This window comes from Haliotis rubra, unplaced genomic scaffold (assembly GCF_003918875.1).
Source record: "Haliotis rubra isolate DU_JTF1 unplaced genomic scaffold, ASM391887v1 Scf805, whole genome shotgun sequence".
NCBI classification, from domain to species: Eukaryota; Metazoa; Mollusca; class Gastropoda; order Lepetellida; family Haliotidae; genus Haliotis; species Haliotis rubra.
Window position 1 is genome coordinate 70,561 of NW_025767530.1, and position 17,311 is coordinate 87,871.

General features: G+C 42.7%; 2 protein-coding genes across 2 annotated transcripts; both read right to left on the bottom strand.

Moving 5' to 3' along the window:
* Positions 1-837: 837 nt before the first annotated feature.
* On the bottom strand, positions 838-2,623 carry LOC124261728. The gene is made up of 3 exons (XM_046696079.1): positions 2,492-2,623; positions 1,834-2,037; positions 838-1,140 (listed from the first exon to the last, which is right to left on the bottom strand). The coding sequence occupies exons 1-3, from the start codon at positions 2,562-2,564 to the stop codon at positions 971-973; spliced, it is 447 nt and encodes a 148-aa protein (XP_046552035.1). The 5' UTR covers positions 2,565-2,623; the 3' UTR covers positions 838-970.
* A 2,603-nt stretch (positions 2,624-5,226) lies between these two features.
* LOC124261723 (peritrophin-44-like) lies at positions 5,227-15,151 on the bottom strand. Its single transcript, XM_046696072.1, has 4 exons — positions 15,003-15,151; positions 13,350-13,553; positions 12,400-12,591; positions 5,227-5,417 (listed from the first exon to the last, which is right to left on the bottom strand). Exons 1-4 carry the CDS (start codon positions 15,073-15,075, stop codon positions 5,227-5,229), a joined length of 660 nt encoding a protein of 219 aa, XP_046552028.1. The 5' UTR covers positions 15,076-15,151.
* Positions 15,152-17,311: the final 2,160 nt, after the last annotated feature.

A 17,311-nucleotide genomic window follows, 5' to 3' on the forward strand; every position in this document is an offset into this window, starting at 1 on the left:
GTGCACCAACGTTCAGCCCTGGAACCTACCGAATTGGCGAAGAATCTGGTTCAGTGATGAATCACGATTTCTAATGGAAAGACGCGATGGAACAATGCAGGTGTACAGACGTCGACATGAACGTTTCGCCGACGCTTGCGTTCCCCAGGTGGACAGATTCGGCCGGGAAAGTGTTATGATGTGGGGAGCGATCACCTGCCGTAGGAGAAGTGATTTGGTAATGATCCAGGGCAACCTGACAGCTCAACGGTACTGTGACGAAATCGTACGCCCACACCTCCTTCCAATCATTGATCGCCAGAGGGAGTTGTTTCAACAGCACAATGCCAGGCCCCACACAGCAAGTCACACTGGAGACTTCCTCCAGAACCACAACATCAATGTGCTCCCCTGGCCCTCAAGATCAACGGACTTAAACCCGATCGAACATCTGTGGGATGCCCTGGACAGACGGGTGCGACGCCGTAAACCTCAGCTCCAGACACTTCAGCAACTCGCACAGGCACTACAGGCAGAGTGGGCTGCGATTGGGCAACACGAGATTCTGAGACTTCTTCGTTCAATGCCGAGGCGATTCCTTGCAGTTCTGGATGCCCACGGTGGTCACACGAGGTACTGACTTCAGCGCCACCACACGTCTCCATGTGACACTCAAACTGACTTTCCTCGAGTTGGTGCCAAAGACGGTTAAGTCTGCATTCCAAGTGTGCAATTTCGCTATATTTCATTGACTCATAAAGCCTACAAGATGTTTCAAAATAAAAATAAAAATACAGTTGAAATTCCTATATGTGTTTCTTTTTTGGGAGAGTATATATACACAAGAAAACGTTATCATAATCTGATGAGCTTTATTCGGAATTCAGAGAAAAGATTTTGTATGTTGAATCCTGGATGTCGTTGTCGCCGAGCGGTCAGGTGTGTTTAGACCGGTCGGACAGGTGTGTTTAGGCCGGACAGACAGGTGTGTTTAGGCGCCGCACAGGTATTTGTCGTCATCACTCAGATCATTGGGGTACATGCAGATGAGCTTGCTCTCAGAGTAGTACAGGTCTTGGTTGCAGCTGAAGTTGTACTGGGTACCAAGGTGGCAGTACGTGAAGGCCGAGCAGTTGTAGGGATCCACACCAGTCACACAGTCTGGAACCAAACACGTATATATGTATAATTAAGCATGACAAGGAGATCACAGTGGCGAAGAAACCATCGTCGATTCAAAATCATTAGGCGAGTTGGTGAATTAGAGACACAAATATTATTAACTGTGATTAATTACTGACTGAAAATTATTTTCAGGGTTGGCGGGAGGTAAAGAAATTGGAAATCTCAAGTATCTTCAGTATTTGTGAAAAAGAGGAGGTGGTGGAGCCCACCAGGAAATCATATCACCGCCATCATCATCTGATTGGCACCACAACAATATGTACATCTGTTACCGTTGTTCTATAGCTTTAACTTTATCGGTGGCTTATATCATTAAGAACATTTACATGATCAGCATTGAATACACGAGGACACTAGTAATCCCAAATATAACACGTGTTACATAATCAGCAATTTGTGAAAATAGCCATGGCTCCCTTGAGTATTCTCACGCAATCCACAAAGAACAAACTCACATTACCGTTTAGGTACGGACTTACATCGACAATTTGAATTGTAAACCAAAAGAAATTCAACAAATGCATTTTCATACAGCCTCTAGTTTCTATAAAATTGTCAGCTAAATATCTAAGGCACCGTTAAACAGTTTCTATTGGTGCACACGTCTTGCATTACAACAACCCTTTGCATGCGCTGCAAAGTTATATAACACATGATATGTTTGGTTACCTGGGTTTGTGTTGAGTGGTTCCTGGCAGAAGACATCCTGTTCGTCTTCACACATCTGAGAGTTTTCGTTGAAGAGTGTCTTCTCAGGGCACTGGAGAGTTCCATGGTAGTCCTGGTTGTAGCAGCTGATGATCTTCTTGCACCCCGACCCAGGGGCCACGTACATCCAGGTACCACCGTAGTTATCCCGACAGAGAACTGCGTCTGAAAGATACAGAAACCATATAACCTAGTACAAAGCGTCAGAAACGTCAGTGCAGAATAGGTAAGGTCGTCGAAATATCTCCCATACTGTCATTTCATTGATTGAGGCAACATCATGGCTGGTAGGTTACATGAAGGTGGTCTCAACATGTGGGGCTGTCTAGATCGAGTCTGGTGTAGTCAACACGTCCCATCAGCTGCTGATGTTTGTAATGGGATTGTATCGTACATTTATTCAGTCAATGACAACACATGTAATATGAAAGTGTATCCAACATTGCGAATTGCAACAATGTCACGGAGGCCTGTGATATATACTTCGTATCCTGAGTGAATATCGCCGGGATATAGACACACATACACACACGCGCCGGCAAACACGTACATACGCATCGCGTCAATGCCACGTTAAGCCCCTCTCAACTCTTGGAAATTTAAATAGACTTCTACTTACACTCTCCTTCTGGCACTTGTGCGCTGGTGATTGCCAGGCATCCCAAAAGCAAGCCAAGAACTGCTGGCCCCATGCTTGCTGCGTCTGTAGTACTGGAGAGTAGAAAGGAAGAGTTGCTGGATTTCCATTTAACAGTAATCAACCCATTTAATATAGTATTTCCCCACCGGTGAACACGCCTTATGCAAATTCTCGATTAAAATGAAGTGTGTCGCCATTTCGAATGGGGCGGGGCTATAACGATCACAGGGAACACTTAAACGAGTGTCAGCTTCCTTCCTTAAGCCTTTGCTTGTTCAATTAGTTTAATTAGTACCGTACTCACGTAATACACCAAGCGAGTTCCCTGTTTGGCGGTAACACATACCATTTGCATAGCATTTCCTAGACGTATAGCGCATTGGTGGGAATTGCATCTTGTACACAAACCTGATTCAACTGTGCAGTGAAGTTTATTCCATGCTATTTCTCAGATAGCTGTGCAACGGTCTTCGTTGAGTTCACATCTATTGACGAAAATATATTAAAGGCTGGTCTAATTACTCAATGTCCGTTTACTGCTGCTTCCGCTCTTCACGAAGACAGTTTCCATTACTGTGTGGTTTAAAGTCATTACAGCTCACATTCTGCACAGCCACATAACAACAAATCGAGATAATTATTGTAATTAACTTTATCAGCGACAGAAATGAGGAGGCATTTGCCTTAAATGGTATGTTTGCCATGTGAGGGTGTTTAAAAAATCCCCGGAAGTTCTGAACATATATACCGGCATTTATCGCGCAACGTGCAGCACAGCGAAACGTGGCATTCGATACCATTTACATTCTGATCCGCCCGTGATGAGCATGTCATGTGCTGCCCATTTACCTTCTGACCCACCCGTGATGAGCATGTCATGTGCTGCCCATTTACCTTCTGACCCACCCGTGATGATGTTATGCATGTCATGTACCTTCTGCTGCCCATTTACCTTCTGACCCACCCGTGATGAGCATGTTATGCGGTTCCCATTTACCATTTGACTCTCCGTGATGAGCATGTCATGTGCTGCCCATTTACCTTCTGACCCACCCGTGATGACCATGTCATGTGCTGCCCATTTACCTTCTGACCCACCCGTGATGAGCATGTTATGCGGTTCTCATTTACCATTTGACTCTCCCGTGATGAGCATGTCATGTGCTGCCCATTTACCTTCTGACCCACCCGTGATGAGCATGTCATGTGCTGCCCATTTTCCTTCTGACCCACCCGTGATGAGCATGTTATGCGGTTCCCATTTACCATTTGACTCTCCTGTGATGAGCATGTCATGTGCTGCCCATTTACCTTCTGACCCACCCGTGATGAGCATGTCATGTGCTGCCCATTTACCTTCTGACCCACCCGTGATGAGCATGTCATGTGCTGCCCATTTACCTTCTGACCCACCCGTGATGAGCATGTCATGTGCTGCCCATTTACCTTCTGACCCACCCGTGATGAGCATGTTATGCGGTTCTGCATTTACCATTTGACTCTCCCGTGATGAGCATGTCATGTGCTGCCCATTTACCTTCTGACCCACCCGTGATGAGCATGTTATGAGGTTCCCATTTACCCTTTGACGCTCCGTGATGAGCATGTCATGTGCTGCCCATTTACCTTCTGACCCACCCGTGATGAGCATGTCATGTGCTGCCCATCATGCATCGCGCGTGGTACGTGCACTTTGTGTACAATGAACTTTCTCACTTTGCAACGTCACCGGCGTGCACGTCTTGCCTGGCGTAGACAGCATCTACGGTACAGGAGACAAGATTGGGATGGTGTTTTGTTCACTGACAGTCGAGATTTCATGTGGACATCTCAGATGGCAGGTCAAAGGTATACAGACGGCGAGGTGAACTCTATGCTGACACGTGCATTGTTCAACGTCGACAGTTTGGTGGCGTTAGCGTTGCACCTCATGTGCAGTCGTTCATTCAAGGACAGAGACGTAACTTCATGCTTCCGCAAGATAATGCACGCCCACGTGTCGCTCGTGTTGTGACAGATTTCCTGAGACAGCAGAACATTCCAGTACTTCCCTGGCCTGCTGTTTCTCCGGACCAGTCCCATATCAAGCACGCTTGGGGTAAAATGGAATGGTTTACGTCAAGCCCAGACGTAAGCTGAATTGTTTCAGACATGGAACAACATTCCCCAAGCTTTCTTTAATCGAGTATGCCTGGTTCACATTTGGCCTGCGATGAGTCTACAGCGTCCGTAAACTGCCCGTCACTCCATTTCCGTGGGGTAGCCGTTCGGCGGCTATACAATCATTACACGATTCTACGGGCGCCGTAGCCCTCAACTATTTTGTCAAACAGCGAAGTTTGACAAATTTGAGTGAGTGAGTATGGTTTTTCCAGCAATATCACGGCGGGGACACCAAGAATGGGATTCACATATTGTAACCATGTGGGGAATGGAATCGGATCTTCGGTGTGACGAGCCAACGCTTTAACCACTCGGCTACACCACTCCCCTGACACATTTGAAAAAATCGTAAACCCGTAGCCCAAAGGTGGCATCGCACGGCCACCGCACGAAGGACACACGGTGATCGTGCGGTAAACGCAAGATTTTCACTTCCAAAACTCGTACGGCGATCCTGGGATATCCGTGCGGCAGCCTTACAATTGACCAATCATTTTAATATACATATAGGCTATATACATTAGCAATCCTTACCAGTTCTATCATTTGTCTCAGTTCATGAGAGGGTCCAAGACAACAAGATGTACATTGTACACCCATCTCCGCTCAGCCTCCGCACGGATGCCGCACGTGCTCCGTACGATGTCCGTGCAGTAGCTGCGGAGACCGCACGATCTCCGTACCCTCTCCGTAAGATCTCCGTGCGACTTCTGTGGAGTCCCCATTGCAGGTTTGCCTCTACCTGTCCCCAAGGAAATCGCACGATGCCCGTAGACAATGTGAACAGAAACGTCGTAGCCCGCGGTCACCCACGATAATCGTAGACTATTTTTATCGTACGGCGCCCGTGGCAAATGTGATCAGGTCTTAGTGTCGTTTATACGTCGCGTCGTTGTCAAGCCTGCATCGACACCAATGGTGGACACACGATACTGAATTTGTGAACTTTTGACACCACATCTCTTCAAGGGCGGGCCACGATGCCTAGTGTCAACAGTTAAACAGTGGTTAAGGAAAACACCACAAATCATGTTATTATCTTTTTGCATAAAAATGGCATTCCATCAAATAATGCACAGTTGCTTTATTCCAGTAGTATACATGGCATACCAAAATAAAGTGAGGTTCATCCTCAGGATAATTACGTTCACACAATCTATGTCTGCTTTAGGTTCTATAGCATATCTGCCAGCCTCCGTTATGAGCTGGTGTGGGCAGTATCTCTATTGGGCAATTGAAATCCTAAATTTGGAAATGAACAACTCTTTTATACGAGTTTCGAGGCCGATTTGCATGCAAACCTACTGATCAATTGAATATATTATAGCTATTGAGAGCTTTATACTAGAGCTTTATGCCAGGGCTTCAAGCCAGTGTTCAGCAGTAGGCCTATATACAGCTGTGCGACGCCGTCTGTGAATAATCGAGTGTGGACCAGACAGTCAAGTGATTGCCACAATGAGATACGATGAGAGAGAATGAATCACTATCAAATAGTGATGATACAGGGTGAGCGTATCCTGCCCCACCGGTGGCACCCTTCATAAGCATATGTAAAGGCTAGTCAACTTTTCACCTGAAGAAAAATCGTGAAAGTATGGGAATAGGGAATTGCATCGGACATAATTTTTGTCACTGTTGCATCAAATTTTGAAATGTCCTCCACATGTCTACCATAGAACCTTTTGAAAGTTTTACTGAGGCTTTGAATGTTGTAGCCTTGATCGAACAATTTCGACGTTCTTTAAAATCTTGGTAAGAAGAGCATGCTGTATACCAAGTGCTGTGTCTGTGCAAAGACGCCCATTGATGTTTGTAGTTTTCTCACACAAAAAACATTGCATATTGAGACTATTAAAAGTTATCAATATTCAAAGATTGTATAATGCCAGGTTCAATGATTGAATGAATATCGATTAAGGCTGTTACGTGCAATTTCCCAGCTATTCGCAGCGAGAACTAGCAATTACGGCCATGTATATGATCAGTCACAAAGTAAATAATGACAGTTTGGCTGTATCTTTTCATCAAGTTTAAAATTTATGAACTTGCGTAAAAAGCTATTTTAAAGCAGACACATAAAAATATGTTTGCATATCCCAATTTGATTGCCAGAATTGATTAACATATTGCCTTATAACTGGCTGACAGTCAAGGGATCTTAGTGTGCGTGTTACTGTTTCTTCTAGAGCAGTTTGTGTTTCTTTACTGTTTCCTCTTATGACAACACGACAAGAAAGCCAACTGAAGATGACAGGGTTATCTGCTTCAGCGGCATATCTAGATTCTCGAACAGAAAAGGATGGTCGCATTTTCGACCATTTATTGCCTGCATATATAACAAAATATTATATATAGTCTGTTCTCAGAATGCTTAATATACTCTCCAAAAAAAGAAACGCATATAGGAATTTCAACTGTATTTTTATGTTTATTTTGAAACATCTTGTAGGCTTTATGAATCAATCAATTATAGCGAAATTGCACACTGGGAATGCAGACTTATCTGTCTTTGGCACCAACCCGAGGAAAGTCGGTTTGAGTGTCACATGTGGTGGCGCTGAAGTCAGTACCTCGTGTGACCACCGTGGGCATCCAGAACTGCACGGCATCGCCTCGGCATTGAACGAATAAGTCTCAGAATCTCGTGTTGCCCAATCGCAGCCCACTCTGCCTGTAGTGCCTTTGCGAGTTGCTGAAGTGTCTGGGGCTGAGGGTAACGGCGTCGCACCCGTCTGTCCAGGGCATCCCGCAGATGTTCGATCGGGTTTAAGTCCGGTGACCTTGAGGGCCAGGGGAGCACATTGATGTTGTGGTTCTGGAGGAAGTCTCCAGTGTGACGTGCTGTGTGGGGCCTGGCATTGTCCTGTTGAAACAACTCCCTCTGGCGATCAATGATTGGAAGGAGGTGTGGGCGTAGGATTTCGTCACAGTACCGTTGATCTGTCAGGTTGCCCTGGATCATCACCAAATCACTTCTCCTACGGCAGGTGTCGCTCCCCACATCATAACACTGCCCCGGCCGAATCTGTCCACCTGGGGAACGCAAGCGTCGGCGAAATGTACACTTCGACGTCTGTACACCCCATTCTTCCATCGCGTCTTTCCAATAGAAATCGTGATTCATCACTGAACCAGATTCTTCGCCAATTCGGTAGGTTCCAGGCCTGAACGTTGGTGCACCATTGAACTCGATGTCGACGATGTTGTTGTCGTAGCACAGGGCCAAAATAAGGTCTTCTGGCACGTAAACCAGCCTCTCTCAACCTGTTCCTGACGGTCTGTGCAGAAAGCCTCCTCAATCCGGGTATTTGTCGAGCGGTACTGGTCGCCGTAGCTGTTCGATGACGCAGGTGATGCACCCGGATGTAGCTATCCTGCGCCGAAGTGGTCGCTCGAGGTCGCCCACTACGAGGGGCATCTGCTACCGCATTCTGCCGGCGATATCTCTCCCAGAGTCGTGAAATGGTGCTTTGGTGAACATTCATGCGTCGGGCAACTGCACGTTGAGACTGGCCAGCTTCAAGCAAACCAATGGCGATATGACGGTTGGCTTCACGTAGACGTGGCATTTTGCGTTCGTCAACAATATTCCAAATACAGTGAATAATCGACAGACAGCGATCAACCTTTTATACCCATCATTGAGACTATCTGATCCCAAACTTTCACGGGCATTGCATATGAATTGTGTATTCTGTGACACTACACGCCGAAATTGAAAATCATGCTGTTAAATACGGGTATTTACGGATGGTGCGTTTTGTTGTGATGTTTCAAAACATAAACACCATAGGACTCATAAACAGATCAAAACCTTTTGTAAAATGAATCACGTTTTAATTCATTGCTACATGAAATTGCTATTTTCATGATGCGTCTTTTTTTGAGAGTATATATTGCAAAGCTTACAGAATTGCCCTTGCTTCTCAACCTTATCACAAGCCTTCAATATAAGGAAACAACATGGTCTTATACATGACAACCTTATCACCAGCCTTCAATATAAAGGAAACAACATGGTCTTATACATGACAACCTTATCACCAGCCTTCAATATAAAGGAAACAACATGGTCTTATACATGACAACCTTATCACCAGCCTTCAATATATGATAACAACATGGTCTTATACATGACAACCTTATCACCAGCCTTCAATATAAAGGAAACAACATGGTCTTATACATGACAACCTTATCACCAGCCTTCAATATAAGGAAACAACATGGTCTTATACATGACAACCTTATCACCAGCCTTCAATATAAAGGAAACAACATGGTCTTATACATGACAACCTTATCACCAGCCTTCAATATAAGGAAACAACATGGTCTTATACATGACAACCTTATCACCAGCCTTCAATATAAGGAAACAACATGGTCTTATACATGACAACCTTATCACCAGCCTTCAATATAAGGGAAACAACATGGTCTTATACATGACAACCTTATCACAAGCCTTCAATATAAGGAAACAACATGGTCTTATACATGACAACCTTATCACCAGCCTTCAATATAAGGAAACAACATGGTCTTATACATGACAACCTTATCACCAGCCTTCAATATAAGGAAACAACATGGTCTTATACATGACAATCACTTATCACCAGCCTTCAATATAAGGAAACAACATGGTCTTATACATGACAACCTTATCACCAGCCTTCAATATAAGGAAACAACATGGTCTTATACATGACAACCTTATCACCAGCCTTCAATATAAGGAAACAACATGGTCTTATACATGACAACCTTATCACCAGCCTTCAATATAAGGAAACAACATGGTCTTATACATGACAACCTTATCACCAGCCTTCAATATAAGGAAACAACATGGTCTTATACATGACAACCTTATCACCAGCCTTCAATATAAGGGAAACAACATGGTCTTATACATGACAACCTTATCACCAGCCTTCAATATAAGGAAACAACATGGTCTTATACATGACAACCTTATCACCAGCCTTCAATATAAGGAAACAACATGGTCTTATACATGACAACCTTATCACCAGCCTTCAATATAAGGAAACAACATGGTCTTATACATGACAACCTTATCACAAGCCTTCAATATAAGGAAACAACATGGTCTTATACATGACAACCTTATCACCAGCCTTCAATATAAGGAAACAACATGGTCTTATACATGACAACCTTATCACCAGCCTTCAATATAAGGGAAACAACATGGTCTTATACATGACAACCTTATCACCAGCCTTCAATATAAGGAAACAACATGGTCTTATACATGACAACCTTATCACCAGCCTTCAATATAAGGAAACAACATGGTCTTATACATGACAACCTTATCACCAGCCTTCAATATAAAGGAAACAACATGGTCTTATACATGACAACCTTATCACCAGCCTTCAATATAAGGAAACAACATGGTCTTATACATGACAACCTTATCACCAGCCTTCAATATAAGGAAACAACATGGTCTTATACATGACAACCTTATCACCAGCCTTCAATATAAGGAAACAACATGGTCTTATACATGACAACCTTATCACCAGCCTTCAATATAAGGAAACAACATGGTCTTATACATGACAACCTTATCACCAGCCTTCAATATAAGGAAACAACATGGTCTTATACATGACAACCTTATCACCAGCCTTCAATATAAGGAAACAACATGGTCTTATACATGACAACCTTATCACCAGCCTTCAATATAAGGAAACAACATGGTCTTATACATGACAACCTTATCACCAGCCTTCAATATAAGGAAACAACATGGTCTTATACATGACAACCTTATCACCAGCCTTCAATATAAGGAAACAACATGGTCTTATACATGACAACCTTATCACCAGCCTTCAATATAAGGAAACAACATGGTCTTATACATGACAACCTTATCACCAGCCTTCAATATAAGGAAACAACATGGTCTTATACATGACAACCTTATCACCAGCCTTCAATATAAGGAAAACACATGGTCTTATACATGACAACCTTATCACCAGCCTTCAATATAAAGGAAACAACATGGTCTTATACATGACAACCTTATCACCAGCCTTCAATATATGGTCTTACAACCTTATCACCAGCCTTCAATATAAGGAAACAACATGGTCTTATACATGACAACCTTATCACCAGCCTTCAATATAAGGAAACAACATGGTCTTATACATGACAACCTTATCACCAGCCTTCAATATAAGGAAACAACATGGTCTTATACATGACAACCTTATCACCAGCCTTCAATATAAAGGAAACAACATGGTCTTATACATGACAACCTTATCACCAGCCTTCAATATAAGGAAACAACATGGTCTTATACATGACAACCTTATCACCAGCCTTCAATATAAGGAAACAACATGGTCTTATACATGACAACCTTATCACCAGCCTTCAATATAAGGAAACAACATGGTCTTATACATGACAACCTTATCACCAGCCTTCAATATAAGGAAACAACATGGTCTTATACATGACAACCTTATCACCAGCCTTCAATATAAGGAAACAACATGGTCTTATACATGACAACCTTATCACCAGCCTTCAATATAAGGGAAACAACATGGTCTTATACATGACAACCTTATCACCAGCCTTCAATATAAGGAAACAACATGGTCTTATACATGACAACCTTATCACCAGCCTTCAATATAAGGAAACAACATGGTCTTATACATGACAACCTTATCACCAGCCTTCAATATAAGGAAACAACATGGTCTTATACATGACAACCTTATCACCAGCCTTCAATATAAGGAAACAACATGGTCTTATACATGACAACCTTATCACCAGCCTTCAATATAAGGAAACAACATGGTCTTATACATGACAACCTTATCACCAGCCTTCAATATAAGGAAACAACATGGTCTTATACATGACAACCTTATCACCAGCCTTCAATATAAGGAAACAACATGGTCTTATACATGACAACCTTATCACCAGCCTTCAATATAAGGAAACAACATGGTCTTATACATGACAACCTTATCACCAGCCTTCAATATAAGGAAACAACATGGTCTTATACATGACAACCTTATCACCAGCCTTCAATATAAGGAAACAACATGGTCTTATACATGACAACCTTATCACCAGCCTTCAATATAAGGAAACAACATGGTCTTATACATGACAACCTTATCACCAGCCTTCAATATAAGGGAAACAACATGGTCTTATACATGACAACCTTATCACCAGCCTTCAATATAAGGAAACAACATGGTCTTATACATGACAACCTTATCACCAGCCTTCAATATAAGGAAACAACATGGTCTTATACATGACAACCTTATCACACAGCCTTCAATATAAGGAAACAACATGGTCTTATACATGACAACCTTATCACCAGCCTTCAATATAAGGAAACAACATGGTCTTATACATGACAACCTTATCACCAGCCTTCAATATAAGGAAACAACATGGTCTTATACATGACAACCTTATCACCAGCCTTCAATATAAGGAAACAACATGGTCTTATACATGACAACCTTATCACCAGCCTTCAATATATCACCAGCCTTCAATATAAGAAACAACATGGTCTTATACATGACAACCTTATCACCAGCCTTCAATATAAGGAAACAACATGGTCTTATACATGACAACCTTATCACCAGCCTTCAATATAAGGAAACAACATGGTGAGTTGTATAGGCCGTTGTCCATGTTGCACTTCCGTCTGTCCTCGACCGTCAGTTGATTTTGGTACACACAGATGAGCTGGCTCTCAGAGTAGTAGAGTTCTTGGTTGCAGCTGAAGGGGTACTGAGTGCCAAGGTGGCAGTACGTGAAGGCCGAGCAGTTGTAGGGATTTACGCCGGTCACACAATCTGGAAACAAACACGCATATATGTACAACACAGCGTTAAACGCAAATCCCTTAGTAACATGACCTCATTCCACCTACCTGTGTCGGTGGCGTGTCACTTAATAGCAGACCTTTTCTCACAATAGTCGCAATATCTAATCCTGCTCACGTAGCTAATATCATTAAACATATTCATTCCATTCCAATTATGTTGCCATTTGTCGTAATTGTGAGAGAGGTGATTGTGAGGTGTTTCGTGTCCGTACATTGCACTGTTATGGTTCGTGTAAAGTCACAGGAAGTCAGGTCGGATTACATATTCATGGCCAACCAGTAATGCGCTAAATGTATCAGGTGTCATCTGCGCTGACTTTTAACCTTTCAACAATTATTGGCCATAATTTATGATCTTGTAATTTAACTAATGAATGAAATAGCTGAATAGAGAATGTACGGATTGGTTTATTGTTCAACCCGTCAACATTTTACATTACCAGCTATTTGACAAAGCAGTCATGGACTTTCTCGCCCAATCGAAGTATAGAGACAGTCAAAACTTAGAATACCGTTTATCAACGAAACGGATTTACTTCGACATATTTTGAATTGTAAACAAAATCAAATTCAACATTTGTATCTTCATACAGCCTTTGGTTTCTACACAACTGCGAGCTGAATATCTAGAGCACCGCTAAACAGGTGGTACACACGTCAAGCATTACAACGACATCTGGCATGTGCTACAAAGTAATAAATATAACACGTGATATGTTTCGTTACCTGGGGTTTGGATAAAGGACTCCCGACAGTCGACTTTATCGTCGTCTTCACACCTCTGAGTGTTATCGCTGAAGAGAGTCCTCTCGGGGCACTGGAGAAGTCCGCTGTAATTCTGTCCATAACAGCTGATGAACCTCTTGCATCCCGACCCAGGGGCCACGTAGCTGAAGGTGCCATCGTAGTTATTCTGACATAGAGCCGCGTCTGAAGGACAGAGTATACACCAAGAGTCAAAACGTCAGTGCGGAAATAGTAAAGTCGATGCAAATGTAGTCATGTCCTGTGTCCATACTAACAAGCTCAACAGTCGGTATCATTTCATTCGATAATGGCAACATCGTGGCTGGTAGGTTACATGACGGTGGTGTCGACATGTGGGCCTGTCTAGAACGAGTCTGCTGCAGTCAACACGTCAGCATGTTGATGAGGCTTGTAATGGGACTGTATCGTAATCAGTCAATGACAGCACATGTAATAACAAAGTGTATCCGACATTGTGCGTTCCAACAGTTGTGACTGAGGTCAAATAATGATCGAGTCTGGGTCAGGCAACCCAATGGTTGATATTAAAGGCAACGATCCGCTCCGTCACTTCACAGTCCTCCAGAGCACTGAGACGGACCACCCTGTTCACTTAATGGCCTTCTACGAAATGCATGGGTTACTGTATGTCCGTTACCAAAATCCGTACGGCGTGAACGGTATGAGGCTCTGCGGATGTGCTCTGACAGGGCTGTTTTACATAAGATCGTACAGATTGGGCGTTCACGTGGTGAAGCTGAGCAGCTATCACATGGTAGAAGACAACAAAGGCTTGCTGTGCACTGCAGGCCTTGCCTCACTAGGAGCTGCTATCGCTGCGACTGCACTGCGATTTTCTAATTATGGCGTGATATACAAATAATTTATACGATAGTTTTCTGCTCGTTGAAGACAAGCACGCTGACTCACAGTTACATGAAATGTAGTCCCCAATAGGTACATCTCGCGTCCGGAATGAATATTGTAACAGTTCCGCCCTTGACAAGCTTCTATTACGACTCTGTACCCTTTAATGATGTGTACAACAGTCGTCGCATTGTGCCTTGGAGAAAACAATAAGCAACAATGTCATTAACTGACTAAGGGAGACCTCGCTCCGAGAAAGATCTGTCGGGTAGCCAAGTGGTTAAAGCGTTCGCTTGTCACTTGTCTCCACTTGGGTACAATGTGTCCAAGTCCACTGTCAGTGTTCTTAATGATGAAATATTTCTAAAAGCGGCGAAAAACCATATTCAATCACTCTTACCGATAGCGACATAAGATTATTATTTACTGTAAGTTTTAAGCGTTGATCTATTCTGTCAAATAGGACCGCCTTCGTAGTCCAGCGTACAGAGCATCTGCTTGGGAACGGTTAGTTGCTTTGATCCGTGGTCGCGTCATACCAAAAGAAGGCGAAAGCCTGTACTAACTGGTACCCTGCCTGCACTTGGCGACAAACTAGTCACTGGTCATAAAAGGAAAATGGGGATGAATCTGATCTTACACACGCACACGCACACGCACACGCACACCAACACACGTGCGGGTGGATCACTATCAGTGCAATTATCTCTAACTCCACGTTAATCCCAGTCGAACTCACGGCAAATTAAATATAATTTTACTTACATCCATCTTCTACCACCTGTGCGCTGGTGATTGCCAGGCATCCCAAAAGCAAGCCAAGAACTGCTGGCCCCATGCTTGCTGCGTCTGTAGTACTGGAGAGTAGCAAGGAAGAGTTGCTGGATTTACAATGGACGATTATAGGCTCATCGATTTAATATAGGACTTACCCACTTGTAAACACGCCTTATGTAAATATCTTGACTGGGACGGGCCACAATGATCACAGGGCACTCTTACAAATACGTCAGCTCCCTTCCTTAATACCTGGGTTTGTTCAATGAGTTTAATTACCACCAGAATCACGTAATACACCAACTCTGCTCCCTGGAGGAAACACATACCATTTGCATAGCATTTTGAGGACGTGTAGCGCGTGGCCCAGAATTCCATCTTGTACACAAACCTGATTAAACTGTGCAATGAAGTTCATTCGTTGCTATTTTTCAGATACGATCTCTGTTAAGTTGACATTCATTGAAGGCAATATAATAAAGGATGGTCTAATTGCTCAATGTCTAGTCAGTGATGCTTCTCCAACACACGAACACAGTTTCGCCAACCACGTGGTTTAAAGTCATCACAGCTCGCAATTTGCCCAGCCAGATAAAAACATAGAAAAATACATGGATAACCGTTGTAACTGCTGACTTTATCAGCGCTAGAAAAGGAAGAGGCGTTTACCTTAAATGTTGTGTTTGCCATGTGAGGGTGTTTACAAATCCCCGGATGTTTACAAAATATATACCTGACTTATTCGCGCAACGTGCAACAGGTGTAAACATAGCTTTCCAGCTCTCCGTTAATGAGCATGTCCTGTGGTGCCGGTTGACCATTTCACTCTCCCTTAATGAGCATATCAAGTGGTGCCGGTTGACCATCTCACTCTCCCTTAATGAGCATATCAAGTGGTGCCGGTTGACCATCTGACTCTCCCTTAATGAGCATATCAAGTGGTGCCGGTTGACCATCTGACTCTCCCTTAATGAGCATATCAAGTGGTGCCGGTTGACCATCTGACTCTCCCTTAATGAGCATGTCATGTGGTGCTGATTGACCATCTGACTCTCCCTTATGTCACTTAATGAGCATGTTATGTAGTGCTGGTTGAAAATCTGACTCTCCCTTAATGAGCATGTCATGTGGTGCCGTTTGACCATCTGACTCTCCCTTAATGAGCATGTCATGTGGTGCCGATTGACCATCTGACTCTCCCTTATGTCACTTACTGAGCACGTGAAGTGGTGCTGGTTGAAAATCTGACTCTCCTTTAATGAGCACGTGAAGTGGTGGTGTTTAACCATCTGACTCTCCCTTAATGAGCACGTCATATGGTGCTGGTTGACCTTCTGACTCTCCTATTAAGAAAATCGTTTTGAATGACAAATATATGTTTGAACAATTTTAAATATGTTTTGATTTATGTGAACAGTCAGATCTGCATTGCCATGTTATAGTAACTCATAGTTTATATTCACATCGGTAACACTGCGTAAATTAGCCATCATGGTAGTTCTCTGTACCATATATAATTGACAGTCAAATAGGTAATGATAAGAATTTTCACAAACATTTCCACAAGAACAACTTGGGTTATCTCTTAAACCAGCACGGAATAGATCATAATTCAATTGCCTACACATGTAACGTAGTTTTGTAAGGATGATGTTAGTGATTCTCGGTCCAAAATCAAAGTATTGAGGAGCAGTTGTATGTTTTTTAACAATATTAGATTTAAAAGAATTCAATGACACGCTTTTTCTCACTTCAACTGGAAGTTCATTCCACATTCTAATTGTGGATGGAAAATACGAATCATACGAAAATTTTAATCGTGAGAAACGAAGTGAGACATCATCAGAGTTACGAAGATTACAGTTACATTTAGATGCTACGTTCCCAGGAACAAGATCAATAAGGTACGATGGTGCCATATTATTCTGTATTTTGTAAAAAATACAAACTTGACGCTTTCTCCTACGTTCTGCTAAAGATTCCCAACCAGTTTCATAATACAGATATTCATGATGAGTATATTAAGGTAAACCTGTTACAATTCTTGCTGTTTCTAATTGCAGTTGCTCTAATTTATTTGCTTGATATTGAGGACATCCATTCCATACTTCACACGCATATTCGAAATGGGGTCTTATGAACATTCCATAAATTCTATTCAATACAGAGCGCGGTAATAAAAAATTGAATTTACGTAGAGAAGATATCATTTTGGAAGTTATTTTTACAATATTATCAAGATGGTCAGACCATGTACAATCTTTTGAAAATGTTAATCCCAAATGTTTATGATCATT

What these genes read in the sequence shown, in the direction of transcription:
- LOC124261728 (XM_046696079.1), bottom strand. Translation starts at nt 2,564, where the DNA reads ATGGGGCCAGCAGTTCTTGGCTTGCTTTTGGGATGCCTGGCAATCACC. An exon ending in ACAAGTGCCAGAAGGAGAGT is followed by an intron (nt 2,038 to 2,491) that starts GTAAGTAGAAGT and finishes TGTATCTTTCAG; the next exon opens with ACGCAGTTCTCTGTCGGGAT. An exon ending in ACCACTCAACACAAACCCAG is followed by an intron (nt 1,141 to 1,833) that starts GTAACCAAACAT and finishes GTTTGGTTCCAG; the next exon opens with ACTGTGTGACTGGTGTGGAT.
- LOC124261723 (XM_046696072.1), bottom strand. Translation starts at nt 15,075, where the DNA reads ATGGGGCCAGCAGTTCTTGGCTTGCTTTTGGGATGCCTGGCAATCACC. An exon ending in ACAGGTGGTAGAAGATGGAT is followed by an intron (nt 13,554 to 15,002) that starts GTAAGTAAAATT and finishes TCTGTCCTTCAG; the next exon opens with ACGCGGCTCTATGTCAGAAT. An exon ending in CGGCCTATACAACTCACCAT is followed by an intron (nt 5,418 to 12,399) that starts GTTGTTTCCTTA and finishes CCTTGGGGACAG; the next exon opens with GTAGAGGCAAACCTGCAATG.